This window comes from Oryx dammah, unplaced genomic scaffold, assembly GCF_014754425.2.
Source record: "Oryx dammah isolate SB20612 unplaced genomic scaffold, SCBI_Odam_1.1 HiC_scaffold_25, whole genome shotgun sequence".
Lineage (NCBI taxonomy): Eukaryota > Metazoa > Chordata > Mammalia > Artiodactyla > Bovidae > Oryx > Oryx dammah.
The window spans coordinates 92628920-92656825 of record NW_024070209.1 but is presented as its reverse complement, the minus strand read 5'-3'; the positions used below and the strand labels follow the sequence as shown (position 1 = coordinate 92656825).

The 27906-nt window shown below is 41.5% G+C and overlaps 3 protein-coding genes across 3 annotated transcripts; 1 reads left to right on the top strand and 2 right to left on the bottom strand.

The window, feature by feature from the left end:
• Nucleotides 1-287: 287 nt before the first annotated feature.
• Nucleotides 288-1232, bottom strand: LOC120852300 (olfactory receptor 1J2-like). The gene has a single exon (XM_040225714.1). It carries the CDS (start codon nucleotides 1230-1232, stop codon nucleotides 288-290), a length of 945 nt encoding a protein of 314 aa, XP_040081648.1.
• Nucleotides 1233-5697: 4465 nt separating this feature from the next.
• LOC120851958 (olfactory receptor 1J4-like) lies at nucleotides 5698-25943 on the top strand. Its single transcript, XM_040225061.1, is given in 4 exon segments — nucleotides 5698-6144; nucleotides 6774-6794; nucleotides 11652-11675; nucleotides 24996-25943. Coding segments are annotated over 4 exon segments (1440 nt in total).
• LOC120851959 (olfactory receptor 1G1-like) lies at nucleotides 14389-15333 on the bottom strand. Its single transcript, XM_040225063.1, has one exon. The coding sequence runs from the start codon at nucleotides 15331-15333 to the stop codon at nucleotides 14389-14391; it is 945 nt and encodes a 314-aa protein (XP_040080997.1).
• Nucleotides 25944-27906: the final 1963 nt, after the last annotated feature.

Below are 27906 nucleotides of genomic sequence, written 5' to 3'. Positions count from 1 at the left end.
ACTGAAGAAAAATACGGAGGCAAGAAAACTAAAATCTCAGGGAAGTGGATTCAAAGACTCACAGCTTGCAGTGACCATCATAGGAGGGATTGGAATTTCAGTGCAGAAACATTAATACATAGAATTCAGAGAGCAGATAGGCAAAAAAATCAGGTGAAGAAAAAGATGAGAGAAAATATAAAATGAGACTGAGAAAAATGGTGTCAGTGATAAGATTTGTCCGAGTTACAACTTCTAAAGGAAACATATTTTACAGCCTCATGAGTGCCTATGACATAGGGAAGGAATTAACGATAGCCAGGGGTGCCCATGGTCCTGAAAAATTTCTGAAGAGCATGTTTCATATCCTTATTCCTCAGGCTGTAGATGAAGGGGTTCAGCATGGGGGTGACCACCATGTACATCAATGAAGCAACTATGTCCTTCACTTTCGAGTTGCCTGATGAGGGGAAATAGTATACACCTGCAATTGTCCCATAATATAAAAACACTACGAAGAGGTGAGAACCACAGGTAGACAAGGCTTTGAAGATTCTTGTGAGGGAGGGGACCTTCAGGATGATGGCTGCCATGCGGATATAGGAGCCCAAGATACCACCCAAAGGCAAGGTGAAGATCAGTCCTCCTTCAGTGAGGATGAGCAGCTCATTGAGGGAGGTGTTGGAGCAGGAGGACTTGAGCACAACAGCGAGATCACAGAAGAAGTGAGGGATGACAGTGCCTGCACAGAAAGTCAACTGGTCCACAAGGAGGGTGTGCAACAGAGCCTGGGCACAAGCGGCGAGCCAGCACCCAGCCACTAGGGTGACGCAAAGCTCATCCCTCATGATGGCAGTGTAGTGGAGAGGATGACACACAGCCACGTACCTGTCATAGGCCATCACAGCAAGAAGAAAGCTGTCAAGGCAACCAAAGAATATAAAGCCATACACCTGTGAAATGCATCCTGCATATGTGATAACTTGGCATCGAGTCTGCATGTTCATGAGCATCTTAGGGAGGGTGACAGATGAGAAGGAGACGTCAGTGAGGGCCAAGTGGCTGAGGAAGAAGTACATGGGGGTGTGGAGGCCAGGGTCCAGCCTGATGAGCAGGAGGATGAGCAGGTTGCCCAGCACCGTGGTCAGGTACACGGCCAGGAACAGGGCAAAGAACATGCCCTGCTGCTCTGGCCGAATAGGGAGCCCCAGGAGGAGGAACCTGGACATGCTGCTCTGGTTCTCAGGTCTCATACCGTGCTGGGGATAAAGGGGGTTTAGGAACATCAGGAAGAATGGTAGGGATATATTCTGAACTACATTTTCTGAGAAAACAATGAATTTTAAACTATCTTCCTATCCATTTCTAGCCCCTGTGGATGCATGCATCCTTGCTCTATCCCAGTCTGGATCCAGGAAAACATCACACCCAGAAGTAGCCAACAAGACCTCATTGCACAAAAGCCAGAGGATGTTTGCTGTTTCATTCAACCATTATTTATTGAACATTGAGTCTGAACCCTGCCCTCTACTCAGGATTGAAAATGCAGCAGTGAAGAAGAAAGGCAAGGTCCCTTTCTTCTGTGAGAATATTTTCTATAAACATGCTGGGATAGTTAATGCCAATGAGATGGAGCCAAACCATAATACTTCACTGTGGCAGAAATAGTAGATGAGTCTCTATAAACTGATCTCAGGTATTTCTGGGCTGAGGTGGGGGTGTTGAGCCTTGTGAAACACCTCCTGGGACCCTGGTTAGTGCCATTGACCTATAGCTATAAACTCATTGGTCCTCTAGAAATGGCTTAACACCACTTGATGCCAGGATAGCTCCCAAACAAAATAGTCCACAGATTATCTTTCATAATGATGGTGAACACTTACGGGATTATACCATGTTACCAGCTCTATGCTAAGGGTTTTTCATACGTTATTGGCCTTCCCTCGTGGCTCAGATGGTAAAGAATCTTCCTGCAATGCAGGAGACCAGGGTTTGATCTCTGGGTAGGGAGGATCCTCTGGAGAAGGAAATGGTAACCCACTTCAGTATTCTTACCTGGAGAACTCCATGGACAGAAGAGCCTGGTGTGCTACAGTCCATGGGGTAGCAAAGAGTTGGACACGACTGAGTGACTAACACTTTATATACATTTACTAATTAAATCCACATGTCAGCCTTACAGCAAAATCTTTATGGTATTAAGAATTAGTGCTCTTTCTGCTTTTAAGCTTTTAGGAAATGACAACATAAATGATATCAATTCACAGGCATGTAGTTGATGTAGCCATCAGAGATGGGATGCATATATATTCACATATATATGGTAATATGTGTGTATATATACATACATAGATGGACTGTATAAAAACATATATGGAAACTGGGGCATATACATATGTGTATATATCCCATACAGATGTAGATTGAACTATATTTATATACATACATACACACACATGAACATTCTGCACATATGTATAGGAATATACAAGTAGGTATATTTGTATATACAAAGTGAATATACTTTCACTTTTCACTTTCCTGCATTGGAGAAGGAAATGGCAACCCACTCCAGTGTTCTTGCCTGGAGAATCCCAGGAACGGGGGAGCCTGGTGGGCTGCCGTCTATGGGGTCGCACAGAGTCGGACACGACTGAAGCAACTTAGCAGCAGCAGCAGCAGCAGCAGCAGCAGCAGCATACAAATAAGAATATATAAGAATGTATATGTATTACACATATAAAATTGCCATTTTCTGTAGGTTAAAAATGATCAACTATTAGTTACTTCATGTAGTTCAGTCTAATGCTATCCGTGTGATCAGATTCTGTGCCTTTAATATGGAAGCATCTCCGTTGTCATGGGCGCCAGATACTCTGTGTTATTTGAGGGCTGCAAGGAAACTGAAGCTGTCCTGAATTCTCTTAGTGCTCTGTCTAGATAATTCCTTTCATTCATGTTTGTATACTTTCCAGGTGCCAAAAGGCTCTCACATACATTAGCTTATGTTTAAGCCATGGATCATTATTGAGAGTTTGTGAGCTTCCATTTTATAGACATGTAAACTGAAATAAAAGAATTAAGTGGCCTTCCAAGGTCTTGCACCCGTTTTTTTTGGGGGGGGGGCGTCCTGCACTCTAACTTCACTCACCAGGGTGCCTAGTGTCTCTTTGCTGGGACATTAAATGAAGCAAAGAGATACAAAACTTTGAGAGACTCAGTCACTGTCCGGTGTCTGAAAATGAGGGTGGTTCCTTTACAAGAAACAGTCACTTGGAGCATTGGTTATATCAGTGGATGTTACCCTAGAAGAAGGTCATATAAGGAGATATTTGAGGTCATGGGTGCAAGTCAGGAGCCCTCAAACACACATAGAAATCTCTCTCATGCACATACACACACCCTGCTGATCTGAGGATTCCTGTCACCTGTGTCTGAGACTCATTCCAGGGGAAGGATAACCAGTCTGTGGTTCAGTTCGTAAACACTCATATATGTGCAAGTCATAAATAACACACAAAGCAAGACATATACAATGCACAATCATGTGTCATCCAACAATACACTCACAACACACCACTGGCACAGCATGACACACCTAAAAATACATAAACATACCGCATCCACATGGTTCATCACTATACATACACACCATCAAAACATACAAGGCCAACTACCAATCAAAAATCTCACAAGACGTACACCAACAACACACGTGCACACCCAGCCACACACTCACTACAAGCAGCACACACACGCCTTAATTGAGGTTTGCTTGTGCCCCAGATCCTTGCGAGGCGAAGGCAGTTAGCATGGTAGGCTAAGCCTATTCACCACCACCACCAACCTGTGCCCACGCACAGACAGAAGCAAACAACACACATTCCGGCTCTCACGCACGAGTGTGTCACCCACAAACACAGGTTGGACACACACTAAGCTCTGGCTGCCGAGTGGAGGTTGAGCCCTGTCTGACCTTGCTTCCTTGGTGAGGTCGGGCATCTGCTCCAGTAGCCCCGATGCTGAGCGCTCACCCTGAGCTGTAGCGCCTGCCTGGTGGGGGACATGCCCCATCATGACAACAGGAGGCAGATATTTAAGATCATGGGCACCGCTCAGGAGGTGCTAATCGCATGTTAAGAGGCTGACAACTAGATCTCTGTGTGCTAAAACAGGCCTGGACTGGGTCTAACTCAGGAAGAGAATCAAGCTCTGAGTCAGGTACAGAGGACACACCCACACACGACTATCAAGCAACACGTACACAATCATACACAGCCCCCACACACAAACTACCAAGCAACAAATACACAAGCACACATGATACACACATGACTATCAGACAACTTGTACACAAGCATACACACACACACACACTCATGAACACAGACATACTCACACTCAAACCCAAATAGACCCTTCAGCAAGTGTGGATTTCCAAGTCCTTCCGACCTGTGCTTGTCATGAGTTCAGACACCTCTTTCAGACTGTTGCTTCAATCCTCAGCTTTTCTTCATAGCACAGGAGGAGCTCCTGTGGATTAATCAGCCAATTTCTTCCTACCGTTTTGGGAGTAGCATGTCCAGGAGCCAGAGGGGACTGGAGGAGTCACAGGGGGGAGTGTCTCTAATGCCAGGGCTGACTTGCATTCCTTCCTTCTCGGGCATGGTTCCAAGTTCAAACTTACCTTGGGCAGAGTTCCAGCTGGGACTCAGAATTTTTAATTTAATTTTTAAATGATTTCAGACTTAGAAAAATGTTGTAAAGATGATAAAATGAATTCCTGTATGCCCTTTACCCACATTCCAGAAAGGCTAACATTTTACCATGTTTTGCTTTATTATTAATACGTGTGTGTGTGTATCAAATATTCACACTGCAAATCTTTGATAGGTATAACAGCACATATATCAGAAGGCATATGATTTCGTTCATATGTCAGAGACATCTGAATAACTCCAGACAGGAAGATAATTTAACAGAAAGTTTATTACTCACACTAAAGGACTCCTGGGGAAAGCTGGGTGTGAGCAAGCAGATTGGCTCTGACAAAGTAGAGAGAGGGTTTGGGAACTCTCAGTGGTTAAGGAGTGGGACTGGGGAAAATGTTCTGCTGGAGGGACAGATCATGTGCTGTGCTCTCTGATTAACTCTGTATTGAGTATTCACATACTACAACACGTACCCTGCAGGGGACAAATGCCCGCTTGGCTGACGGCAGATAACCTAAGGGACTGTCAGCAACCATAATTGCCAGGGAGCACTGCCTTTCAGTCAGGGCTTCAAGGGTGGTGGCAGGCAAACAGTATATTCAAATATTATTTTGGATATTTTTTGGTTGGTATTGATTATTTTATTTTGTCGTGCAATGTTGTGGCTTCCACAGCAACACTGGTGACCCCCATGTGGTCAGCAGAATAAAGCAGTTGGCAAGAATATAACATGCTTGGTGGTGAGAAGGTGGTTGGTGAGCTTTGTTTATGGGCAGGAACCCAAAATGCAGATAGTGCAAGTTAGATTATGAGGAGAAGCCCAAGTAAGAGGCTTAAATCAGATGAATATGGGACAATAGGCACCAGGCAGGAAGCTCCAGGACTTGGGATGTGCACATATATGAACTGGATGGGGGGGGAGTCTCTTTCAAAGAGAGTTAGAAGTACCACCTTCTGTATAGTCTCTGACATGTCTGTCTTCTCTCCCTTCAGCAGGTGTGGTGGCATGGACCAGAACAACCAGTCCAGTGCCACTGAATTCCTCCTCTTGGGTCTTTCTGAGAGGCCAGAGCAGCAGCCTCTCCGATTTGGCATCTTCCTGGCCATGTACCTGGTCACCATGCTGGAAAATCTGCTCATCATCCTGGCCATGGGCTCTGACCCCCGCCTCTACACCCCCATGTACTTCTTCTTGGCCAACCTCTCTTTGGCTGATGCCAGCTTTGCTTCCACCACAGTTCCCAACATGCTGGTGAACATTCAGACTCACAGTCAGACCATATCCTGTCGGGGGTGATTGGCCCAAATGCACTTGTTCATGACATTCGGGGCACTGGATGACTTCCTCTCGGGGGTGATGGCCTGTGACCACTATGTGGCTGTCTGCCGGCCCCTTCACTACTCCACACTCATGAGTCCTCTTGTGTGCGTGCTCCTTTTGGCATCATGCTGGGTTCTCACCAAGCTGGCTGCCCCTCTTACACACCCTGCTCATGGTCAGGCTTTCTTTCTGTGCAGACAACACTATCCATCACTTCTTCTGTGATGTGGTCCCTCTGCTGCAACTCTCCTGCTCAGATACTAGCATCAACCAGGTAGCCCTGTTCGCTGTGGGCTCCATGATACTGACTGGTCCTCTCTCCCTGATCATCCTGTCACACACACATATCATCTCCAGCATCTTCAGGGTCCCATCTGCCTCTGGCAGGCAAAAGGCCTTCTCCACCTGTGAGTCCCACCTCATAGTGGTCTTCTTGTTCTATGGCATGGCTATCGGGGTCTACCTGTGTCCTCCTTCATCAAATTCTGGGGGTGAGTACAGGCTTGTGGCTGTGTTTTACACTGTAGTGACACCAATGCTGACCCCCTTCATTTACAGCCTCAGGAACGAGGAATAAGAAAGTGGCATTGAGCAGGCTTTTGGGAATTCACACACTGTCTTCTCAGGGACTTTAATCCTAAATCCATATTTTGCAGTTTCACTCTGTAGAACCCATGTGTTTATAAAGGAATACCATCCTCTACCGTATTGACTTACGTTTTGAGAAAAGTGATCTCCACATCATTCACTTAAGCCCCCAGATCCTACAATGTGAATCATCTGTGTATTTCATTAATGAAATACAGTACTTGTATTTCATTAACGACAAGTACTGTCTTATAAACTATGGGCACAGAGAGAAAATTTAACATACTTGGTTCGGTTCTTCTCTGTGTACTACCTCTGGTTCATACTGTAGTGATCTACGGTGATGGATTTCCTCCTGGAACAGGTCCTCTGTCTACTTTCTTTTAGGGAGTTCTGGGAAAGGTTGAGGTTCTTCCTGAGTCTTTTAGGCCGTAATTGTTGTCAACGTGAACTAAATGACAAGTCAAAGAGACACTTTGGGGTGGCAAATATTGCTCCATGAGTCTAGTCTTTGCCATCAGAACCCTGGATTCAGGACAGGAGTGAGTGTGATTTTCCAGTATATGCTGTGCTTTGGCTGGTTTCTTTAAATACTTACTGGGAGCCATTTGGCTTTCATATCATGCCTTTAGTGGCTAGCTGTCCATGCTAACAATTTTTGTCTTTCATTAGTATGTCTAGTTCAGTTCATTTCAGTTCAGTTGCTCAGTCATGTCCGCCTCTTTGCGACCCCATGAACCACAACACACCAGGCCTCCCTGTCCATCACCAACTCCCGGAGCCCACCCAAACCCATGTCCATTGTGTCAGTGATGCCATCCAGCCATCTCATCCTCTGTCTTCCCCTTCTCCTCTTGTGCTCAACCTTTCCCAGCATCAGGGTCTTTTCAAATGAGTCAGCTCTTCACATGAGGTGGCCAAAGTATTGGAGTTTCAGCTTCAACATCAGTCCTTCCAATGAACACCCAGGACTGATCTCCTTTAGGATGGATTGGTTGGATCTTCTTGCAGTCCAAGGGACTCTCAAGAGTCTTCTCCAACACCACAGTTCAAAAGCATCAATTCTTTGGCACTCAGCTTTCTTTATAGTTCAACTCTCACATCCATACTTGACTACTGGAAAAACCATAACCTTGACTAGATGGACCTTTGTTGGCAAAGTAATGTCTCTGCTTTTGAATATGCTATCTAGGTTGGTCATAACTTTTCTTCCAAGGAGCAAGTGTCTTTTAATTTCATGGCTGTAATCACCATCTGCAGTGATTTTGGAGCCCAGAAATATAAAGTCAGCCACTCTTTCCACTGTTTCCCTATCTACTTGCCATGAAGTGATGGGACCAGATGCCATGATCTTTGTTTTCTGAATGTTAAGCTTTAAGCCAACTTTTTCATTCTCCTCTTTCCCTTTCATCAAGAGGTTCTTTAGTTCCTCTTCACTTTCTGCTATAAGGGTGGTGTCATCTGCATACCTGAGGTTATTGATACTTCTCCCAGAAATCTTGATTCCAGCTTGTGCTTCTTTCAGCCCACCATTTCTCATGATGTACTCTGCATAGAAGTTAAATAAGCAGGGTGACAATATACAGCCTTGATGTACTCCTTTTCCTATTTGGAACCAGTCTGTTGTTCCATGTCCAGTTCTAACTGTTGCTTCCTGACCTGCATACAGATTTCTCAAGAGGCAGGTCAGATAGTCTGGTATTCCCATCTCTTTCAGAATTTTCCACAGTTTCTTGTGATCCATACAGTCAAAGGCTTTCACATAGTCAATAAAGCAGAAATAGATGTTTTTCTGGAACTCTCTTGCTTTTTTGATGATCCAGCAGATGTTGGCAATTTGATCTCTGGTTCCTCTGCCTTTTCTAAAACCAGTTTGAACGTCTGGAATTTCACGGTTCACATATTGCTGAAGCCTGGCTTAGAGAATTTTGAGCATTACTTTACTAGTGTGTGAGATGAGTGCAGTTGTGTGGTAGTTTGAGCATTCTTTGGCATTGCCTTTCTTTGGGATTGGAATGAAAACTGACCTTTTTCAGTCCTGTGGCCACTGCTGTGTTTTCCAAATGTGCTGGCATATTGAGTGCAGCACTTTCACAGCATCATCTTCCAGGATTTGAAACAGCTCAACTGGAATTCCATCACCTTCTCTTGCTTTGTTTGTAGTGATGCTTCCTAAGGCCCACCTGACTTCACATTCCAGGATGTCCGGCTCTAAGTGAGTGTGAGTGATCACACCTGCCTGATTATCTGGGTTGTGAAGATCTTTTTTGTATAGTTCTTTTGTGTATTCTTGCCACCCCTTCTTAATATCTTCTGCTTCTTTTAGGTCCATACCATTTCTGTCCTTTATTGAGCCCATCTTTGCATGAGAAAAGGGAGCAAAAGTGAACTAATCTCACAATCCTCAGATTTACCTTTGGCATTTATCTTTAAAAAAAAATTATTGAAGTGTAGTTGGTTTACAATGTTGTGCTTGATTTTCTACTGTATAGCAAGTGACTCAGCTACTCTTTTTCAAAGAATTTGTCTGTTTCATCCAATTGGACAATTTTATCCATATAAAGTTTATCACCACTGATCAGTGAGAATTCTTCCTCTTATGATATATTCAACTTGCTTTCTCTCATTTTTCCTAACTATCTGGTAGCTGTTTATCAGTTTTTTTAAAATTTAAATTTATTTATTTTAATTGGAGGCTAATTACTTTACAATATTGTATTGGTTTTGCCATACATCAACATGAATCTGCTGATTCTTCAAAGAATCAGCTTGTTTCTTTTTATTTTCTCTATCCCTTATCAATACTGTTTCAGTACTTCCGTATTTATTTTTATTATGTCTTCCTTCTACTTTTGGTATCTTTTATCCTGCCTTTTATAGCTTTCTAAGGTAGAACATTTTGTTATTTTTGTTGATGTTTTTTATTCTCTTTCAATGTAAGTATTTAAAGTGATAAATTTCCCTTTAAGCACTGCTTTAGCTGAAGCTTGTCAATGTTGATATGTTGTCTTTTCTAATCTTGCAACTTAAAATATTATCTTATTTCCCTTGTTTTTTTATTTTTTTGACTGGTGATCTCTTTTTAGAAGTATGGTGGTTAATTTATGGGTTCCTACATATTTCATTATTATTTATTATTTTTAAAATTTTTTGTGTTTAATTATTTTACACTTGATTATGAAATAATTTTAGACTCTAAAATAGAGCAAAAATACTGAACAGTATTCTTATATACCTGATAACCAGTTTTCCCAATTACTCTAGTGTACTTATCAAAATCAAAGTATTAATATTGAAAAACTTCTATTAAATAATCAGTAGACTTTTTTCAAATTTTGTTACTTATCCCAGTAATATCCTTTTTAAGCTAGAAGCCAATCCAGGATCACACATTATACTTCACTGTCAAATTTCCTTTAATATTGTATAGTTCTTTTGTTTTTTATGTCCTTGATATATATGAAGAATACTGGACAGTTATTTTGTAGAATTTTATCCCTCATTTGGAGTTATTAGCTATTTCTTCATGATTGGACTGAGCAGATACCACTTTGACATATCACAAAAGTGCAAGTGTCTCCTTATTATATCCTATCAGGAAGTGAATAGAGTTGGTATGTTTTTCTCTCTCAGTTTAAGAGCTGTTTGTCTTTATTTGTGACAGACATTGCAAATATCTTTTTTTTTTCCAATTTGTCAACTGTCTTTTACTTTGTTTACAGGATTTCTTTGTCATGAAAAGTTTTAAGTTTTAATATGATCAAATTTATCCAATTTGTATTACCTCTTGATTATGAATGAAAGTTATTCTCAATATTGATGTTAAAGAGGAATTTACCATGTTTCTTCCTAGTACCTGTATGACAAATGGCAATTCACTTATTCTAAGACATTTATTAAACAAAGTATCTTTGTACAAGCATGGAAGCTCTATCTATATATACTCTAAATTTTTATTTCTGAGTATTCTACTCTGTTTTGTTCTATTCACTTGCCTGTTCTAAAGTTCTATCTGTATATACTCTAAATTTTTATTTCTGAGTATTCTACTCTGTTTTGTTCTGTTCACTTGCCGATTCTGAAGTTCTATCTGTATATACTTTAAATTTTTATTTCTGAGTATTCTATTATATTCACTTGCCAATTTGTTGATTCATTCACCAGTTCCACACTCTTTAATTACTGCATTTAAGACACAACTATCTATCCTCAGGAAACTAAACACATGGACCCAAAATAGCTAAATGTAAACACCTATTTACAATCATTTTATAGAAAAATTTGCAAAAGCGTGTGGGTACATACAGGTGTAAATTGATAATTCCCTCTGGGTGGGTGAATCCAGGAGGATTTCACCCAGAAGGAGACATTTGTAATGGGCCTTGAAGTGAGGGTAGAAAACAGAAAATAGAAGTTTTCAAGGCAGGAGAAATATCTGAAAAGATACAGAATAATATCAAGAAAAGATGAGAATCTATTACCCTCTATATGAGGCAACATGAGAATCTAATGTTCCTGATCCCAGGATCTTCAATCATTCTCTTGATGTCAACTTGATAATGTGTGCAGACTGGGAACTGCTGCTTAAGATGGCTCCTGGCCCTTAATTCATTAGTTAGTGTCTGCTTTATGATTCAATTGATCCTCAAACACTAAAAAGCAAGAAAGGGTGGTGAAATCAATATTTGTCTTGACTGCAGGCAGCAAGAAAAGTCAGGAATTTGCCACTTTATTGTAACCCCGACTGATACCAGAAAGCATGGAGATAACAGAGAATTATAATTGCTTCCACCATTCAAGGAGAAGATGGTCCAGGGTCATGATAGAGCCTTAGTATTGAGACACATCCCCAATATCTTTTTAAACTTGGAAGCAGTTTCCCGGTCCCAGAGATTCACTCACTAGGAAAAAGTTAGGGTGGACATATCACTTGTGCATTTACAATGGTAAATGTCAAGCTTCTCTCTGACAGCAGGTGGAAGGGAAGAGAGAAGGAGAGAAAAAGAGAGAGAAAGGAAGAGAAATTTCGGTATTATTTGTATTTTACACAGAATTTGCACACTATAAGTATCACTGTGATAAGCATTTTATGTGTTATCATTTATAAGAATTGTCACAGCAGCCTTAGATGATAGTTACTGTACTTGCTAGCAAATACTATTCATGTGTTTATATTTGGAAGCAGACTCAGAGATGTTGAGAATTTGTTGAAAGTCACACAGACAGTGAACAGTAAATCTAACTTATAAACCCAAGTATTTCTGATACTAATGTAAGTTTTACTTTCATTTAAAAAACTATTTAAAAAATCTGAGTTTATCAGTGAGATCTGAGTAGAATCTGAGTTATGTGGGGAAGAAACACGGAGTGCAGTACAGGTTCCAAACTTCTTCATACATTTTATTTAAAAATCCTCTGCAAATTGTTAGGATATATCCTTAGCAGCATCCTTAGGGGGGATGCAATAATGAAACGGATACTGTTACATTTTAAAGCAAATCTAAGGTGGACTGTTGCCATATTGCTGAAGAAAGATGATGGTTTCATGAAAGAAACTCAGTGAGAGTCTCAAACAATGTGATCCCAAGTTCCCGTCTCTCTGATCATGTGGCTTGATTCACAAGTTATTGCAGGATATCTAAGTAAGGGCTTATGCTCAAGCAGAGGATGTGCACCCCCGAGGAGAGAGAATCTCTGGGCCTGTTTCACACTCTCATTCTCCAGCTTCTTATTTGCTTTACCTTGTTTTCAAATCATTTGCTCGTATTGGGAGAAGTTTTTGGTTAGAACTGTGTATGTGAACAATGTAAAGGAAGAAAAAAAAAAAGAGAAAGCTAGTAATTGAAAAGAATATGTGTATTTCATGTCCATTGAACCAAGTGTATGCATTTTGGAATCAGATATCTCGGTTCAAATTCTGACTCTGCCACGTACTTCTTGTGGTAATAATTAATTATTTCAGGTATATAATTTAGCCTTTTTGAACCTTTGCTTTCTCTTCTGCACAATGTTTGCCTCAAAGTCTCATGTTGTCTATTGCTGAAAATAATGAAGATCTAAATAAATTTACACAACACAGAGTACTTTGAGATTGATATATGCAAAGAATTCACCTGCCAATGCAGGAGATGAGATGCAGGAGATGCGGGTTCTATCCCTGGGTTGGGCAGATCCCTGTAGAAGGAAATGGCAACCCACTCCAGTATTCTTGTCTGGAAAATGCCATGGACAGAGAAGCCTGTCAGACTACAATCCATGGGGTCGCAAAGATTCAGACATGGCTGAGCAACTGAACACACCCACCCATTTAAAATAGATAACTAACAAGGACCTACTGTATAATACAGGAAACTCTACTCAATATTCTGTAATAACCCAAATGGGAAAAGAATTTGAAAAAGAAGAGATATATGTGTATGTATAACTGAATCACTTTGCTGTATACCTGAAACTAATACAACTTTGTAAATCAACTGTACTCCATTATAAAATAAAAATGAAAAAACTCAAATGATGATGCACATAATAATGAACTTTCCTAAGTTTACCATAAAAATGAATTTGCATACACACACATAGTTTTTTCTTCTATCCTTTCCAAAAACCCTGCATGATAGAGAATATTTTATTACCTCCTTTGCAAGTAAGGAAATTGTGTTTCATGGTTTTTCCAGTGGTCATGTATGGATGCGAGAGTTGGACTGTGAAGAAAGCTGAGCACCGAAGAATTGATGCTTTTTTAAAATTTTAATTGGAAGTTAATTACTTTACAATATTGTATTGGTTTTGCCATACATCAACATGAATCCCCCACAGGTATACATGTGTTCCCCATCCTGAACCCCCCTCCCTCCTCCCTCCCTGTACCATCCCTCTGGGTCATCCCAGTGCACCAGCCCCAAGCATCCAGTATCATGCATCGAACCTGGACTGGGAAAACTGGTCAACCACTTGTACAATAATGAAACTAGAACACTTTCTAACACCATACACAAAAATAAACTCAAAATGGATTAAAGATCAAAATGTAAGACCAGAAACTATACAATTCCTAGAGGAAAACATAGGCAAAACACTCTTCAACATAAATCACAGCAGGATCCTTTATGACCCACCTCCCAGAATATTGGAAATAAAAGCAAAAATAAACAAATGGGACCTAATTAAACTTAAAAGCTTCTGCACAACAAAGGAAACTATAAGCAAGGTGAAAAGACAGCCTTCAGAATGGGAGAAAATAATAGCAAATGAAGCAACTGACAAACAACTAATCTCAAAAATATACAAGAATTGATGCTTTTGAACTGTGGTGTTGGAGAAGACTCTTGAGAGTCCCTTGGACTGCAAGGAGATCCAACCAGTCCATTCTAAAGGAGATCAGCCCCAGGTGTTCTTTGGAAGGAATGATGCTAAAGCTGAAACTCCAGTACTTTGGCCACCTCATGTGAAGAGTTGACTCATTGGAAAAGACTCTGATGCTGGGAGGGATTGGGGGCAGGAGGAGAAGGGGATGACAGAGGATGAGATGGCTGGATGGCATCACCGACTCGATGGACGTGAGTTTGAGTGAACTCCAGGAGTTGGTGATGGACAGGGAGGCCTGGCGTGCTGCAATTCATGGTGTCACAAAGAGTCGGACACAACTGAGTGACTGAACTGAACTGAAGGTTATTTAATTTGCCCTGGGTTGGAAAGCTAGCAAGTGGCAGATACAGAATTTGAATGGAGGCACCAAGATGCCTGTCTAAGTTGATTTCCCCTGAATTCCCCCAAATGATGTGTTTGACCTCATGGAGATTGCAGAACCCTTCTGCTCAGGAGTCTCTTCAAGGCACTCTTCATGTCTCTGTTTCTCAGGCTGTAGATGAATGGGTTCAGCATGGGAGTCACCACGGCATACATCACCACTGCAATCCTGTCCTTGCTGGCTGAATCTGCAGAGGAGGGAATGAAGTACACCCCAATAGCAGACACGTAGAACAAGCAAATTGCTGAAAGGTGGGAGCTGCAGGTGGAGAAGGCTTTCCACTTCCCACTCACTGATGGGATGTGCACTATGGCAGCCACAATGCGAGCATAGGAAATGACAATCAGCAAGGGGATCAAGACGGTTAATGCCCCTCCCCAGTATGTCAACACACACCTGTTGGCATAAGTATCAGAACAAGAGAGCTTCAACAGGGGGAGAAGTTCACAAAAGAAGTGGGGGATGATATTGTCAGTGCAGAAGGCTATCTGAGCCAGGAGAAGGGTGTGGGTTAGAGAGTAAGCCTGAGCAAGGATTAGGGACGTGACTACCAGCAGGATACAGCATCTGGGACTCATGACCAAGGTGTAGTGAAGAGGGTGGCAGATGGCTACCAGCCGGTCATATGCCATCACTGCCAGGAGGAAAACATCTAGACCAATGAACCACAGGAAGAAGTAGATCTGAGACAGGCACCCAGCATAGGTGATGGTATGCCTGTGAGCCTGGATGTTCACCAACATCCTGGGGACAGTGGTGGATGATAAACCCAGGTCAGTGAGGGAAAAGTGGGCCAGAAAGAAGTACATGGGGGTATGGAGGTGAGGGTCAGAGACAATGGCCAGGTTGATGGCGATGTTCCCCACCACGGTGATCAGGTACACGCTCAGGAAGATGCCAAAGAGAAGAGGCTGCTGTTCCTGGTGCTCAGACAGGCCCAGGAGGAGGAATTCAGAGACGCTGAATGTGTGGTTTCCTGGTTTCATCTCACTGGTGTAAACTAAGGAATAAAATGAAGGATGATGCTTCCAAAACTTTTCTTGCCTTCATATTGTCTAGATGTAAACAAAAGCATAAAATAAATATGGAATCAGGATATTAATAGCTGTGCATTATTTCATTTAAACCTAAACAGATCTGTGAGACTGTTATTATTATACCCATTTTATTGATAAATAAATGAGTTTCAAAGAGTCAGAGGTAAAGTTTAAACCTGGTGATTCTGATTTTGGAGTTTGCGATCTTAACCTCCTTACCAGTCTGCCTCTGATTTGGTATCCAGAACTCATCCATTTATTCGTTCCACATATTCAGTGAGTACTGACTATAACTAACTACCAGAGAAACAATGGCTCCTGCCTTTCTATGGATAACATGCTAGTCAGAGGAGTCCTGTAATATACAAAGATTTTTATGAAAAAACAAATAAGAATTCAAATGAAGGCAAAATATAGCTTCACTAGCTGATTACTTTAAATTTTGTGGTCAGCAAAGAACTCACCATGAATAATTAAAAAGGAGCCAACCAAGTAAAGAATTGTGGGAAAGAATGTTTGCAGGAAGTGTAAACAGGGCAGGAGCACATATATTTGGAGGAGCAGAAGGAAGGCAAGTGGGGCTCAAATATGGTAGGTGGAGAGGGGTAGGGGAGGTGGAGAGGGGTAGGAGAAGGGAGAGGGTTGGGAGAGGGGATGAGGGGTGGGAGGGGCGTATAGGGGTAGACAAAGCATGTACACCATGGAGTAAAGATTCCCAGTAACGCTGGAGACCTGCTGGCATGGGTGGCTCTTTAAACAACTGCTGCTGCTGCTAAGTCGCTTCAGTCGTGTCCGACTCTGTGTGACCCCATAGATGGCAACCTACCAGGCTCCACCATCCCTGGGATTCTCCAAGCAAGAACACTGGAGTGGGTTGCCATTTCCTTCTCCAATGCAGAAAAGTGAAAAGTGAAAGTGAAGTTGCTCAGTCGTGTCCGACTCTTCGCGACCCCATGGACTGCAGCCTACCAGGCTTCTCCATCCATGGGATTTTCCAAGCAAGAGTACTAGAGTAGGGTGCCATTGCCTTCTCTGCAGACGGGATCAATCATGGGATCTGACTGAGGGTGTGGAAGGATCATTCTGCTACTGTGGGGAAAAGGACTGTAGGGGCAAGAATGACTATATAGTACAAGGAGACCAGTTAGAAAATTCAGGGACTTCCCTGATGGTCCAGCGGTTAAGAATCCACCTTGCAATGCAGGGGACAGTGAATTAGACTGCACATGCCTCAGGACAACTGAGCCCCACATCCTGCAATGAAAGATCCCGCATGACGCAGCTAAGATCAGAAGCAGCAATAAATAAATAGATAGATAGATAAGTATTTTTTTTTAAGAGAAAATTCATATAGGACCCAGCCAGGTATAGAGGCAGGATGAAGTAGCTGGATTTGGGTGATGATTTAGGGAATTTAGTGACTTGCCCAAGAAACCAGAATTGGTAGACAGAGATATGGAGTAGATTAAGGCTTTTCACTCCTACGGCTGCATTCTTAGAGGTACAAGTAGTAAAATTCTCTAAAGTAAACAGGAAAGGATTAAGGGGATTTCTTTTATCAATGGAATTGTTTAAAAATTATATAGCTTAAAATATCCAAGAAATGGTCTTTCTCTAGAATATTTCTCAAATGGCAAAAATCCCTGTAATGCCCTGAAAACATTAATGGAAATTGCCTGTTAGTTTTCTTTGCCCTTCTTGAGAAAATTATTATTGTTACAGTTTAGCCAGCAATATTTACTCTTTTATTCTGTATTTATTTAGTCTCAGCATTTGTCTTTACTGATTGTATTCTCTGAAGCTTTTTAGTTGTATTACTTCTAGTACTTTCTAGTTTTTTAAGGTAGTCACTAACTTGTTTTCAAACTTTGTTTTTTAATTAAATCTTTTAAAGTAAAAAAAAAAGGAAAGAAAGAAAAGAAAAGCAGAGTGCCAGTGATACAGACAACTCTGAATTATTCCCAGAAGAGGGAGAATTAAAAAGGCAAAGGCTTCAGGGACCATTTGCAGGACTGTGGACAGATATATAAATCATTTCTGATGTGTTTCCTATGTGACAATGACATCTATCATTTAATCCATACAACCTTTATGCCATGCATTTTTACTCTGCATTTCCAGATCAGGAAAGCTCAGAGAGGCTAAGGGACCAGATTAAGGTCACACAGCAATAAGGGAATAAGTCAGTATTCAAACTAAGATCTCTCTTAAACCAAATCTGGAAATTGGTCCATCATGCAATTCTACCTCCTAAGGCAGGCCTTTATTTTCTCATGGTACTAGAGAGGGACTAAAGTCCCTGATACTGTTAAAGATTGAGGGCAGAAGGAGGAGACGGCATCAGAGGATGAGATGGCTGGATGGAATGACCGATGCAATGGACATGAACTTGGGCAAACTTTGGGAGATGGTGAGGGACAGGGAGGCCTGGTATGCTGCAGTCCATGGGGTCACAAAGGGTTCAACATGACTGGGTGACTAAACACACAGTAGAGATATTTGTTAACTACTTTGTAATCATGTGAAATAAATCCAACCTTTAAAATACCTCCACATTGGGTCTGGGGAGCCATGTTTGTAATTTTTCATCTATTCAAATATTTATTGATTGTCTACATTACACTAGGAATGCCTCTGGGCATGAGATATTTAAAGTTATTTGAAGCAGGCACAGTCTCTGCATGTACAGTCTGATTGGAGAGACTGACACCAAGCAAATGAACAAGAAAATACATAGTCAAAACTCTGCTGAGTATGAAAAGGAGAGATACAGAGGTGACACTGAGAATATATAATTAGAGGACCTAATTTAGAAAGGAGTTCAAGGAAAACTTCTTTGAGAAAGTCAGGAGTAGAAGAAAGAAGAGGAGGGGATGAAAACTTTCCAGCACATGTGGTGGTCTGGAGGAGGGAAAGGGACTGGTCGGTAGAGGAAAAGCAGTGCAACTGGAGGGTAGTGAGCAGGCAATGAGCTGCACGTAACACAACCTCTTTGGCCACAGGTGGTTGAACCATGGAATTGGATGAGTCAAACTGAGTCAGGAGAATTGTCATTTAAAACTCAGAGTTAGTGATATAGAGACTTGAACCATTAGTTTTGGGCTCTGAAAATATAAGTCTCTGTGTATTCGTGGGTGTGTAAGTCTCTCAGTCTTGTCTATTTTTAACTCTTTTTACCATAGCCTGCCAGGCCCCTCTGTCCATGGGATTCTCCAGACAATAATACTGGAGTGGGTTGCCATACCCTTCTCTAGGGGATCTTCCTGACCCAGGGATCGAACCCGCTTCTCCTGAGGTTCCTGCATTAGCAGGCAGATTCTTTACCACTAGTGCCACCGCAGATGACAAATGCCCTTGTTGTTGTTAAGTTACTGGACAGTGTTCTTGGCAAGTGCCAATTGGTAGTTGACATTACACAACATTGTAAAGTAATTATACTCTCAAGAAATATGTTCATCCATCTGGAATTTTCTAGGCAAGAGTACTGGAGTGAGGTGCCATTGCCTTCTCCAATCCTACCTTGGGTAAGGTCCAAAATTCACCTCATTGACATAATAAAAACACATTTTCCCTGAGCAGCTGCTTTCTGATGTTTCAGTTTATTTTCACTCTTCTGAGTCAACGGGAGGCAGAATGACTTAGTGCTGAAGAGGGCAGACTCTAGTGTAAAACAGATGTGGCAATCAATTTCTTCTCTCATCTGTGAGCCAGGGATAAATTACAAAATATCTCAGTGATCACAACAACAGCAATAGCAAGAATAACAAGTATTGATTCATCCTGCCACATGTTGAACTAAAAGTGCTTTACTTCTCTCACCATGGTATTTTCACTCTGATTAGATGAACTCTGTATTTTTCAGATGTGGAAACTGAGATGTAAAGAGGTAAAGCAATTTGTGCCAGATGAGGTGGCAGGTGAGCAGTAAAACCCAGACTTGAACTGCAGGGTATCTGATTCAACACTTACCTGGCTAATCTCAAGCCAACCTCAGCTGTTACTCAGCATGGGGTTCTGCACTCAAACACTTTCTCCTTGGACTGTGGCAAATTCACATCACAGCCCCATTAGGAGATTCAGCCTCTTCTCCTTGTGTAATGGAAATGAAACCTAGTGTTGTCGGCAAATATGGAGTAGATTTCTAGAGTTACAATAAATGAAACTGAGAGGGCCTGAGGGGACTCGTGCTGGGAATATTTTCCAGGTTTGGAGACCCCAGTGACCTCATTAGTGGGAATAGAGACTAAGTGTCTCTGAATCCCTAAAGAGAGGAGGAGCACTGCTCTTTCCAGTTGGGATTCCTGTTCTACATGCATGCTCTTAGAGAGTGTTTCTCTTGTCCATCACCTGGGGAGGCAATGTTCTGGGCTTGCTACTGTTGCCCTGTTCTCTTATATCTGTGGCTCAGAGGAAGAACTTGAGTGAACAGTCTGGGCATAATCTAGTTCTTCATTTGGACTTGACATGGTCTTAGCCCAAGTATCTTGACAAATATTTCAACCCTTCTGTATGTTATTCTCCTCATCGAGTGCAACTAGGGTGTCTTTTAAGGAACAGAAATTCTTTAGTTTAATGTAGACCAATTTATCAGTTTTGTTTGATTTATTTTGTTCACCAAATTTAGTTTGTGAGATTCATCACTGTTTAGTGTGTATTTTATTTATTCTCATTCTGTTTAGAATTCCACTATACAAATATACTATAATTTTTAATCCATTGTAACACTGATGTAATGTTCCCTGGTGCTCAGATGGTAAAGAATCTGTCTGTAGTGCAAGAGACCTGGTTTTGATCCCTGGGTTGGTAACAATCCGTGGAGAAGAGAATGGCTACCCACTCCAGTATTCTGGCCTGGAGAATTCCATGGACAGAAGAGCCTGGTGGGCTATAGTCCATGGAGTCGAAAAGAATTGAACATAGCTGAGCAACTAACACACACACACACACACAATGTAAATAGACATTTAGGATTTTTTTTTCCAGTTTGGGACTATTATAAATAGGGCTGCTGTGACATTCTTGTAACTATCTGTTAATATGCATATATATGTAATTCTTTGGGGGCACATTCCTAGGTATGGAAATGCTAGGTTACAGGGAATACGTGAAAAGATACCACCCAATGGTAGTCCAGGACTTCCCTGGTGGCTGAGATGGTAAAGCATCTGCCTACAATGCAGGAGACCTGGGTTCAATCCCTGGGTTGGAAAGATCTCCTAGAGAAGGAAATGGCAAAGAGTCGGACGTGATTGAGCAATTTCACTTTCACTCTCAATGGTAGTCCAGAGGGTCCAGAGTATGTACTCCCATTTGTGGCATAAGATGGTTTTAGTTGCTCCACAACCCCAGGAAGACTCAGATTGCTAGTCTTCTAAATTTTAGTCATGCTGATGGGTGTGTGATAGTATCTCATGGTGGTTTTAATTTTTATTTATTTGACATTAAAAATTGAATTTGAACACCTTTTGTTATGAATGTGGTTCATTTGGATATCTTAAGTGAAGTAGTCATTCAAATATTTTACTTATTTTTCTATTGCATTTTCTCCCCCTTTTTTCCCATTGATATAAAGAATTTTTTATATAGTCTGAATCTGATTTCTTTGTTGAAGAAAGGTAGGTAGGTAGCCAGCTATATAGACAGGTGGATAGATAGATAGATAAAATCTTCTACTACTCTGTGAGTTGCCTTTTAACTATCTAAATGATATATTTTGATGAACAACAGATCATAAATTTAAGGTAGTCAAGTTTGTCGATTTGTTCCTTTATGATTTGTACTTTTTGTGTTTTTAAAAATATGGCCAAATATATAAAAATATCCTTGTATATTATTTCTAAGAAGCTTTTAGTTTTTACCTTTCACTTTTAGATCTATAATCTTCTGGAAGCAATTTTTGTCTATGGTGTGAATTATAATTCATTTTTCTTCTCTATGAATATTCAACTACCCTAGCACCCTTTGTGGAAAATCCATTTTTTCTTCGTGGCATTTCAGGATCACCTTTGTCATATGTATTAATATATGAATATGTGTATAGCTGTGTGGGCTTCCCTGGTAGCTCAGCTGGTAGAGAATCTGCCTGCATGCAGGAGACCCCGCTTCGATTCCTGGAGAAGGGATAGGCTACCCACTCCAGTGTTCATGGGCTCTCTGGTGGGTTAGACAGTGAAAAGCCTGCCTGAAATGTGGGATTCCTAGACTCAATCCCTGGGTTGTGAAGTTCCCCTGGAGGAGTGCATGGCAACCCCCTCCAATATTCTTGCCTAGAGAATCCCCATGGACAGAAGAGCCTGGCGGACTACAGTCCGTGCGGCTGCAAAGAGTCAGACACAACTGCCTGACTAAACACAGCACAGTAACGCATAGCTGTACATTCAGATCTTTGTGTGAGAAATTTATATTTCTATTGCATAAATCCCTAAGAGTGGAATTGCAGGGCCAAGGGTGTATTTAACTACAGGAGACACTGACAAACTATTTCCTAAACAGTTCTATATTATGCAATACTGCCTGTAATGTATGAGAGTTCTAACATCCTCACTACCGCTAGGAATTGCCATTTATCTGGATTTTGGCCATTCTAGTGGGTTTGTTGTCCTATATCATTGTGGTTTTCATTTCCATTAATCTAACGACTATTGACATTGAGTGTCTTTATATACGCTAATTTGCTATATATCTTCCTTTGGTGAGATATCTGTTCAAATTTTTCACATTTTTTTTTTCAAATAATTGGATTGCTTGTCTTTTGTATATGTTCTGGATTCAAGTCTTTATCAGAAATACATTTTGAGAATATTTCCTGCCAGTCTGAAGCCTGTCTTTCTATTTTGAATTTCCTCTGTGTTCAGTTCAGTCACTCAGTTGTGTCCTACTCTTAGTGACCCCATGGGTTGCAACATGTCAGTCTTCCCTGTCCATCCCCAAATCCCGCAGCTTACTCAAATGCATGTCCATTGAGTTGGTGGTGCCATCCAACCATCTCATCCTCTGTCATCCCCTTCTCCTCCCACCTTCAATCTTTCCCAACATCAGGGTCTTTTCCAATGAGTCAGTTCTTTGCATCAGGTGGCCAAAGTATTGGAGCTTCACCTTCAGCATCAGTCCTTTCCTTTTTGTGTGTTAATATATGATATTTGTTTTTCTCTTTCTGTCTTAGTTCACTCTGTATGACAGTCTGTAAGTCCATCCATGTCTCCTCATATGGAACAATCTTGTTCCATTTTATGGCTGATTAATATTCCATTGTATATAAGTGCCAAATCTTTATCCACTCCTCTCTTGATGGACATTTACTACTATGTATAAAAAAGATAACTAATGAGAACATACTGTAGAGCAAAAGGAACTCAGCTCAGTGCTCTATGGTGACCTAAATGGGGAGGAAATCCAAAAACAGAGGGGTGTACGTGTGCATATGGCTGGTTCATTTTCCTGTATAGCAGAAAATAACACAGCATTGTAAAGCAACTGTAGTCCAATAAAATTTTTTTCAAAAGGGTTTGTTTTGAAGAACAGATGTATTATGTACTGAAATGCATAGAAGTATATATACAATTATTATAATAAATTATATTAGGAAAAGAAAACTATAAACTACCATATAAAGTAAACTTCATTTATGGAAATATGTATACCTATGGCTGACTCATGTTGATGTAAGGCAAAAACCATAACAATATTGTAAAGTAATTATCCTCTCATTAAAATAAATTAATTAAAAAAACCATCTTAGAAGGATAAATAAATAATGGATGGGTGAAGTACTTTGACTTTCTCCTTTGTTTTCATCTCTATGTTATTGTATTTGGATTCCCATCATAAAGCAGAATTAATTTTAAAAGCATCAAATCAAAAAGAAATTCCCACTTGGAAGAAAAAAAATCCATCCCTATATCCAAGCTATGACCTAACTAGAGGAAACATTAAGCCGTGGGGAAGGGGCAGTAAGGAGATCTTTCCACATCTCCTTTGGGCTCACACCCACAGGGCATCACCCTGATGTTCCTCCTCAGGACAGTGTTTCCTCAATGTCGGCCCTTAGGATCACGTGCCTCAGAATTCCCTGGCCCTGGAGCTCATGAATGAGCATCACTGGAGGTGGAGCTGGGATCTTCATCGTTAACAAGCTCCCAGGGGATTCTGGGGAATGTTGAAGTTTAGGGACCACTGCCTGGGAGCACCTTTCCTGAAGGGAGTATAAAGAAAACTGAGTAATTAATAGATGTTTAATGCATGTCTCTAGCCAAGAACTTGGTGCCCAGTCCCTGTGAGACCCTCCTTGTGGGCAGAGCATAGTCTTCATATTTCCATTTCTGAAACTGTGGATTGAGGAGTCTGCTTATTTTGCCCTGATGCTGGTGAGAGATTTGGGGCCACAGAAAGTAAGTGAAAGTGAAGTGAAGTAGCTCAGTCACGTCCGACTCTGTGACCCCATAGACTGTAGCCTACCAGGCTCCCCTGTCCGTGGGATTTTCCAGGCAATAGTACTGGAGTGGATTGCCATTTCCTTCTCCAGGGGATCTTCCCAACCCAGGGCTCGAACCTGGGTCTCTGGCATTGTAGACAGACGCTTTAACGTCTGAGCCACCAGGCAAGTCCCTGGTGAGAGGTTCGGGACCACAGATGTGGTGGCTAAATCTGGTCTTGGTCTTCTCCTACCAAGAAGCTGAAGCCATTTTGCCTGACTCTCTGTGACCCCACTGGCTGTAGCCACCAGGCTTTTCTGTCCATAGAATTCTCCAGGCAAGAATACTGAGTGGGTTGCCATTCCCTTCTCCAGGGGATCTTCCCAACCCAGAAATCGAACCTGGGTCTCCTCCATTGAATTGCAGGCAGGTTCTTTACCATCTGAGCCACCAGGGAAGGCCCAGATAAGCTGAGAAACCAGTCCTTATTCCCTGCAACTAGATCACTTGAGCATAAAGTTCAGCGTAGAACTTAGTCTCTTTCAACCAAAAGCAAGTGTGTGTGTGTGTGTGTGTGTGTGCATGCGCACAGGTGGTCATCACCTCTTTGTGCTCTTGGCTTATGTAATTTCTTATTATTAATTTCTAAAGATGGAGGTGGGGGGAAAGACATATCATAGTTTATCTCTTTGACACCTATTGACAACAACACTTTTTACTGTGAATTGTGGAATTTCAAGGGGTCATGGGAACTTGTTGGATCAGGAGGAGACTGGAGAATGAAAAATACGAGTACTAGTAAAAAATATGCAACTGCCAGTAATAAGTTTGCTTCATAAAGCAGTGATATTGCAAGACTGAGCTCTAAGGCACTCTGAGTTCAACCAGCAGATAAGCTTCTTTTTCCTTCAATCTTTATACGTAATGGAAACTTTGACTGTTTATTTTTGATCCACTTTCCTTTGAGAATTTGTTGAAACTTCCTCACTATACTTACTAAAGGATTTTCAAATTTCAAAAGTTCAATATGTCACAACCTAAAGGTCAAACCTTATGACTGTTTTTAAAGGTAGAGAAACAAAATAGAAATGAGGTAGATTTTAACTTAACATCCCTCTGCTATGCTAGGGATTCATTTTGATGTGCCTGATTGTTAGTTTCTGCTTCTTTCACTGTCCTTTCTCCCCCAGCAGACAGGAGAGGAGCATGAGGAAGGAGAACCAGAGCAGCGTGTCCGAGTTCCTCCTATTGGGGCTCCCCATCCGGCCAGAGCAGCAGGGCGTGTTCTTTGCCCTGTTCCTGGGCGTGTACCTGACCACAGTGCTGGGCAACCTGCTCATCATCCTGCTCATCAGGCTGGACCCTCGCCTCCACACCCCCATGTACTTCTTCCTCAGCCACTTGGCCCTCACTGATGTCTCCTTTTCATCTGTCACCGTCCCTAAAATGCTGATAAACATGCAGATTCAGGATCAATCCATCCCCTATGCAGGATGCATAACACAGATGTATTTTTTCATATTTTTTACCGATTTGGACAATTTCCTGCTCACCTCGATGGCCTATGATCGGTACGTGGCCATCTGCCACCCTCTCCACTACAGCACCGTCATGGGACAGGGGCTGTGCCCCTTACTGGTAACTGTGTCCTGGATTCTCTCCTGTACCAATGCCCTGTGTCACACCCTCCTCCTGCCCCGGCTGTCCTTTTGTGCTGACCACAGCATCCCCCACTTCTTCTGTGACCTTGATGCCCTGCTGAAGCTCTCCTGCTCAGACACATCCCTCAATGAGCTGGCCATTTTCACAGTAGGAGTGGCCGTCATCATCCTCCCGCTAGTATGCATCCTGATCTCTTATGGACGCATTGGGGCCACCATCCTGAAGGTCCCCTCCACCAAGGGGATCTGCAAAGCGTTGTCCACATGTGGCTCCCACCTCTCTGTGGTGTCTCTGTATTATGGGACAATTATTGGACTGTATTTTTTCCCCTCATCCAGCACCTCCAGGGACAAGAGCACCGTTGCCTCTGTGATGTACACAGTAGTCACTCCACTGCTGAACCCCTTCATTTATAGCCTAAGGAACAGGGACATGAAGGGGACCCTGGAGAGACTCTTGCAGAGGGCAAAAGTCTTGTCTCAATGACATTTGCTCATCTTATAACAGACACATGTGTTAACAGAACCCCAGATCCTAGCATGAAATAAATTCTGTTAATATTTTATAACTTGGATTGCATCCTATGACAGTTATTGTCTACTTCCTTACAATTCATTAGCATAAATTGTTAATTTTGAGTTGATATTCTGATTATAAATTTTGTGTATTAAACTGAGAAATTGCACATCTGGCAGTACTTATGTTTCTCCTTTCATTTACATATTTTATTTAATTTTGTTTTTTATTTATTTTTCTTTTTTCAGATTTTATTTTATTTTATTTTTTTACTTTACATGGATAATTGCTTTAGAATGTTGTGTTGGTTTCTGATGTACAGCAACATGAATCAGCTGTAAGTATACATGTATTCCCTCCCTCTTGAGTCTGCCTCCCAGCACCCAGCCTTTCCACCCATCTAGGTCATCACAGAACACTGAGCTAAGTTCCCTGTGTTATATAGCTGCTTCCCACTAGCCGTCTATGTTACACACGGTAGTGTATATGTGTCAATCCTAATCTCCCAATTTGTGCCACCCTCTCTTTCCCTGGTGTGTCCATATGTCTGTTCTCTGCATCTATTAGCATCTCTATTCCTGACCTAGAAATAGGTTCATCAGTACTGTTTTCCAGATTCCATATATATGCATTAATATACGATATTTTTTTTCTCTTTCTGACTTACTTCACTCTATATGACAGTCTGTAGGTCAGTCTATGTCTCAGAAAATGGCACAATTTGATCCATTTTTTGGATGTGTAATATTCCATTGTATATATCTGCCACATCTTCATACCTCAAATCCTCTCCTCCCCTCTCCCCATGTCCATAAATCTGTTCCATGTCTGTTTCTCCATTGCTGCCCTGCAAATAAATTATTTGGTACCATCTTTCTAGATTCCATATATATGCATTAGTATGTGATATTTATCTTTATGACTTCTTACTTCACTCTGTATAATATGCTCTAGGTTCATCCACCTCATTAGAACTGACTCAAATGTGTTTCTTTTTATGGCTGAGTAATATTCCATTACTGGCTGAGAGGAGCTACCCCATGTCCGAGGAGCGGTGGCTGCATGGGCAAGGAGGGCTTAGAGGAGCTACTCTACGTCGAAGGTCAGGAGGGGTGGCAGTGAGGAGATACCCCTCATCCAAGGTAAGGAGCAGCGGCTGTGCTTTGCTGGAGCAGCCGTGAAGAGATACCCCACGTCCAAGGTAAGAGAAACCCAAGTAAGACGGTAGGTGTTGCGAGAGGGCATCAGAAGGCAGACACACTGAAACCAAAATCACAGAAAACTAGCCAATCTGGTCACATGGACCACAGCCTTGTCTAACTCAAAAAACTGAGCCATGCTCTGTGGGGGCCATCTAAGATGGGAGGGTCATGATGGAGAGGTCTGACAGAATGTGGTCCACTGGAGAAGGGAATGGCAAACCACTTCAATATTCTTGCCTTGAGAACCCCATGAACAGTATGAAAAGGCAAAATGATAGGCTACTGAAGGGGGAACTCCCTGGGTTGGTAGGTGCCCAATATGCTACCAGAGATCAGTGGAGAAATAACTCCAGAAGACATAGGTAAGTGGGTGGTGTTATTAACATGTAAGAATCACAAGGTTCTAAATTTAAATAATGTCTGGTTGAAGGAAAATGAAAAGACTTGTCATAATATGGAAAATATTGTTCATTTATAATAAAATTTGATGGAGTTTTAGGAATGTGTTTAAACTAAAAAAAAAAAAAAAAAAAGAACGAAGGGATGGAGCCAAAGCAAAAACAGTACCCAGTTATGGATGTGACTGGTGATAGAAGCAAGGTCTGATGCTGTAAAGAGCAATATTTATTGCATAGGAAACTGGAATGTTAGGTCCATGAATCAAAACAAATTGTAAGTGGTCAAACAGGAGATGGCAAGAGTGAACATTGACATTTTAGGAATCAGCAAAC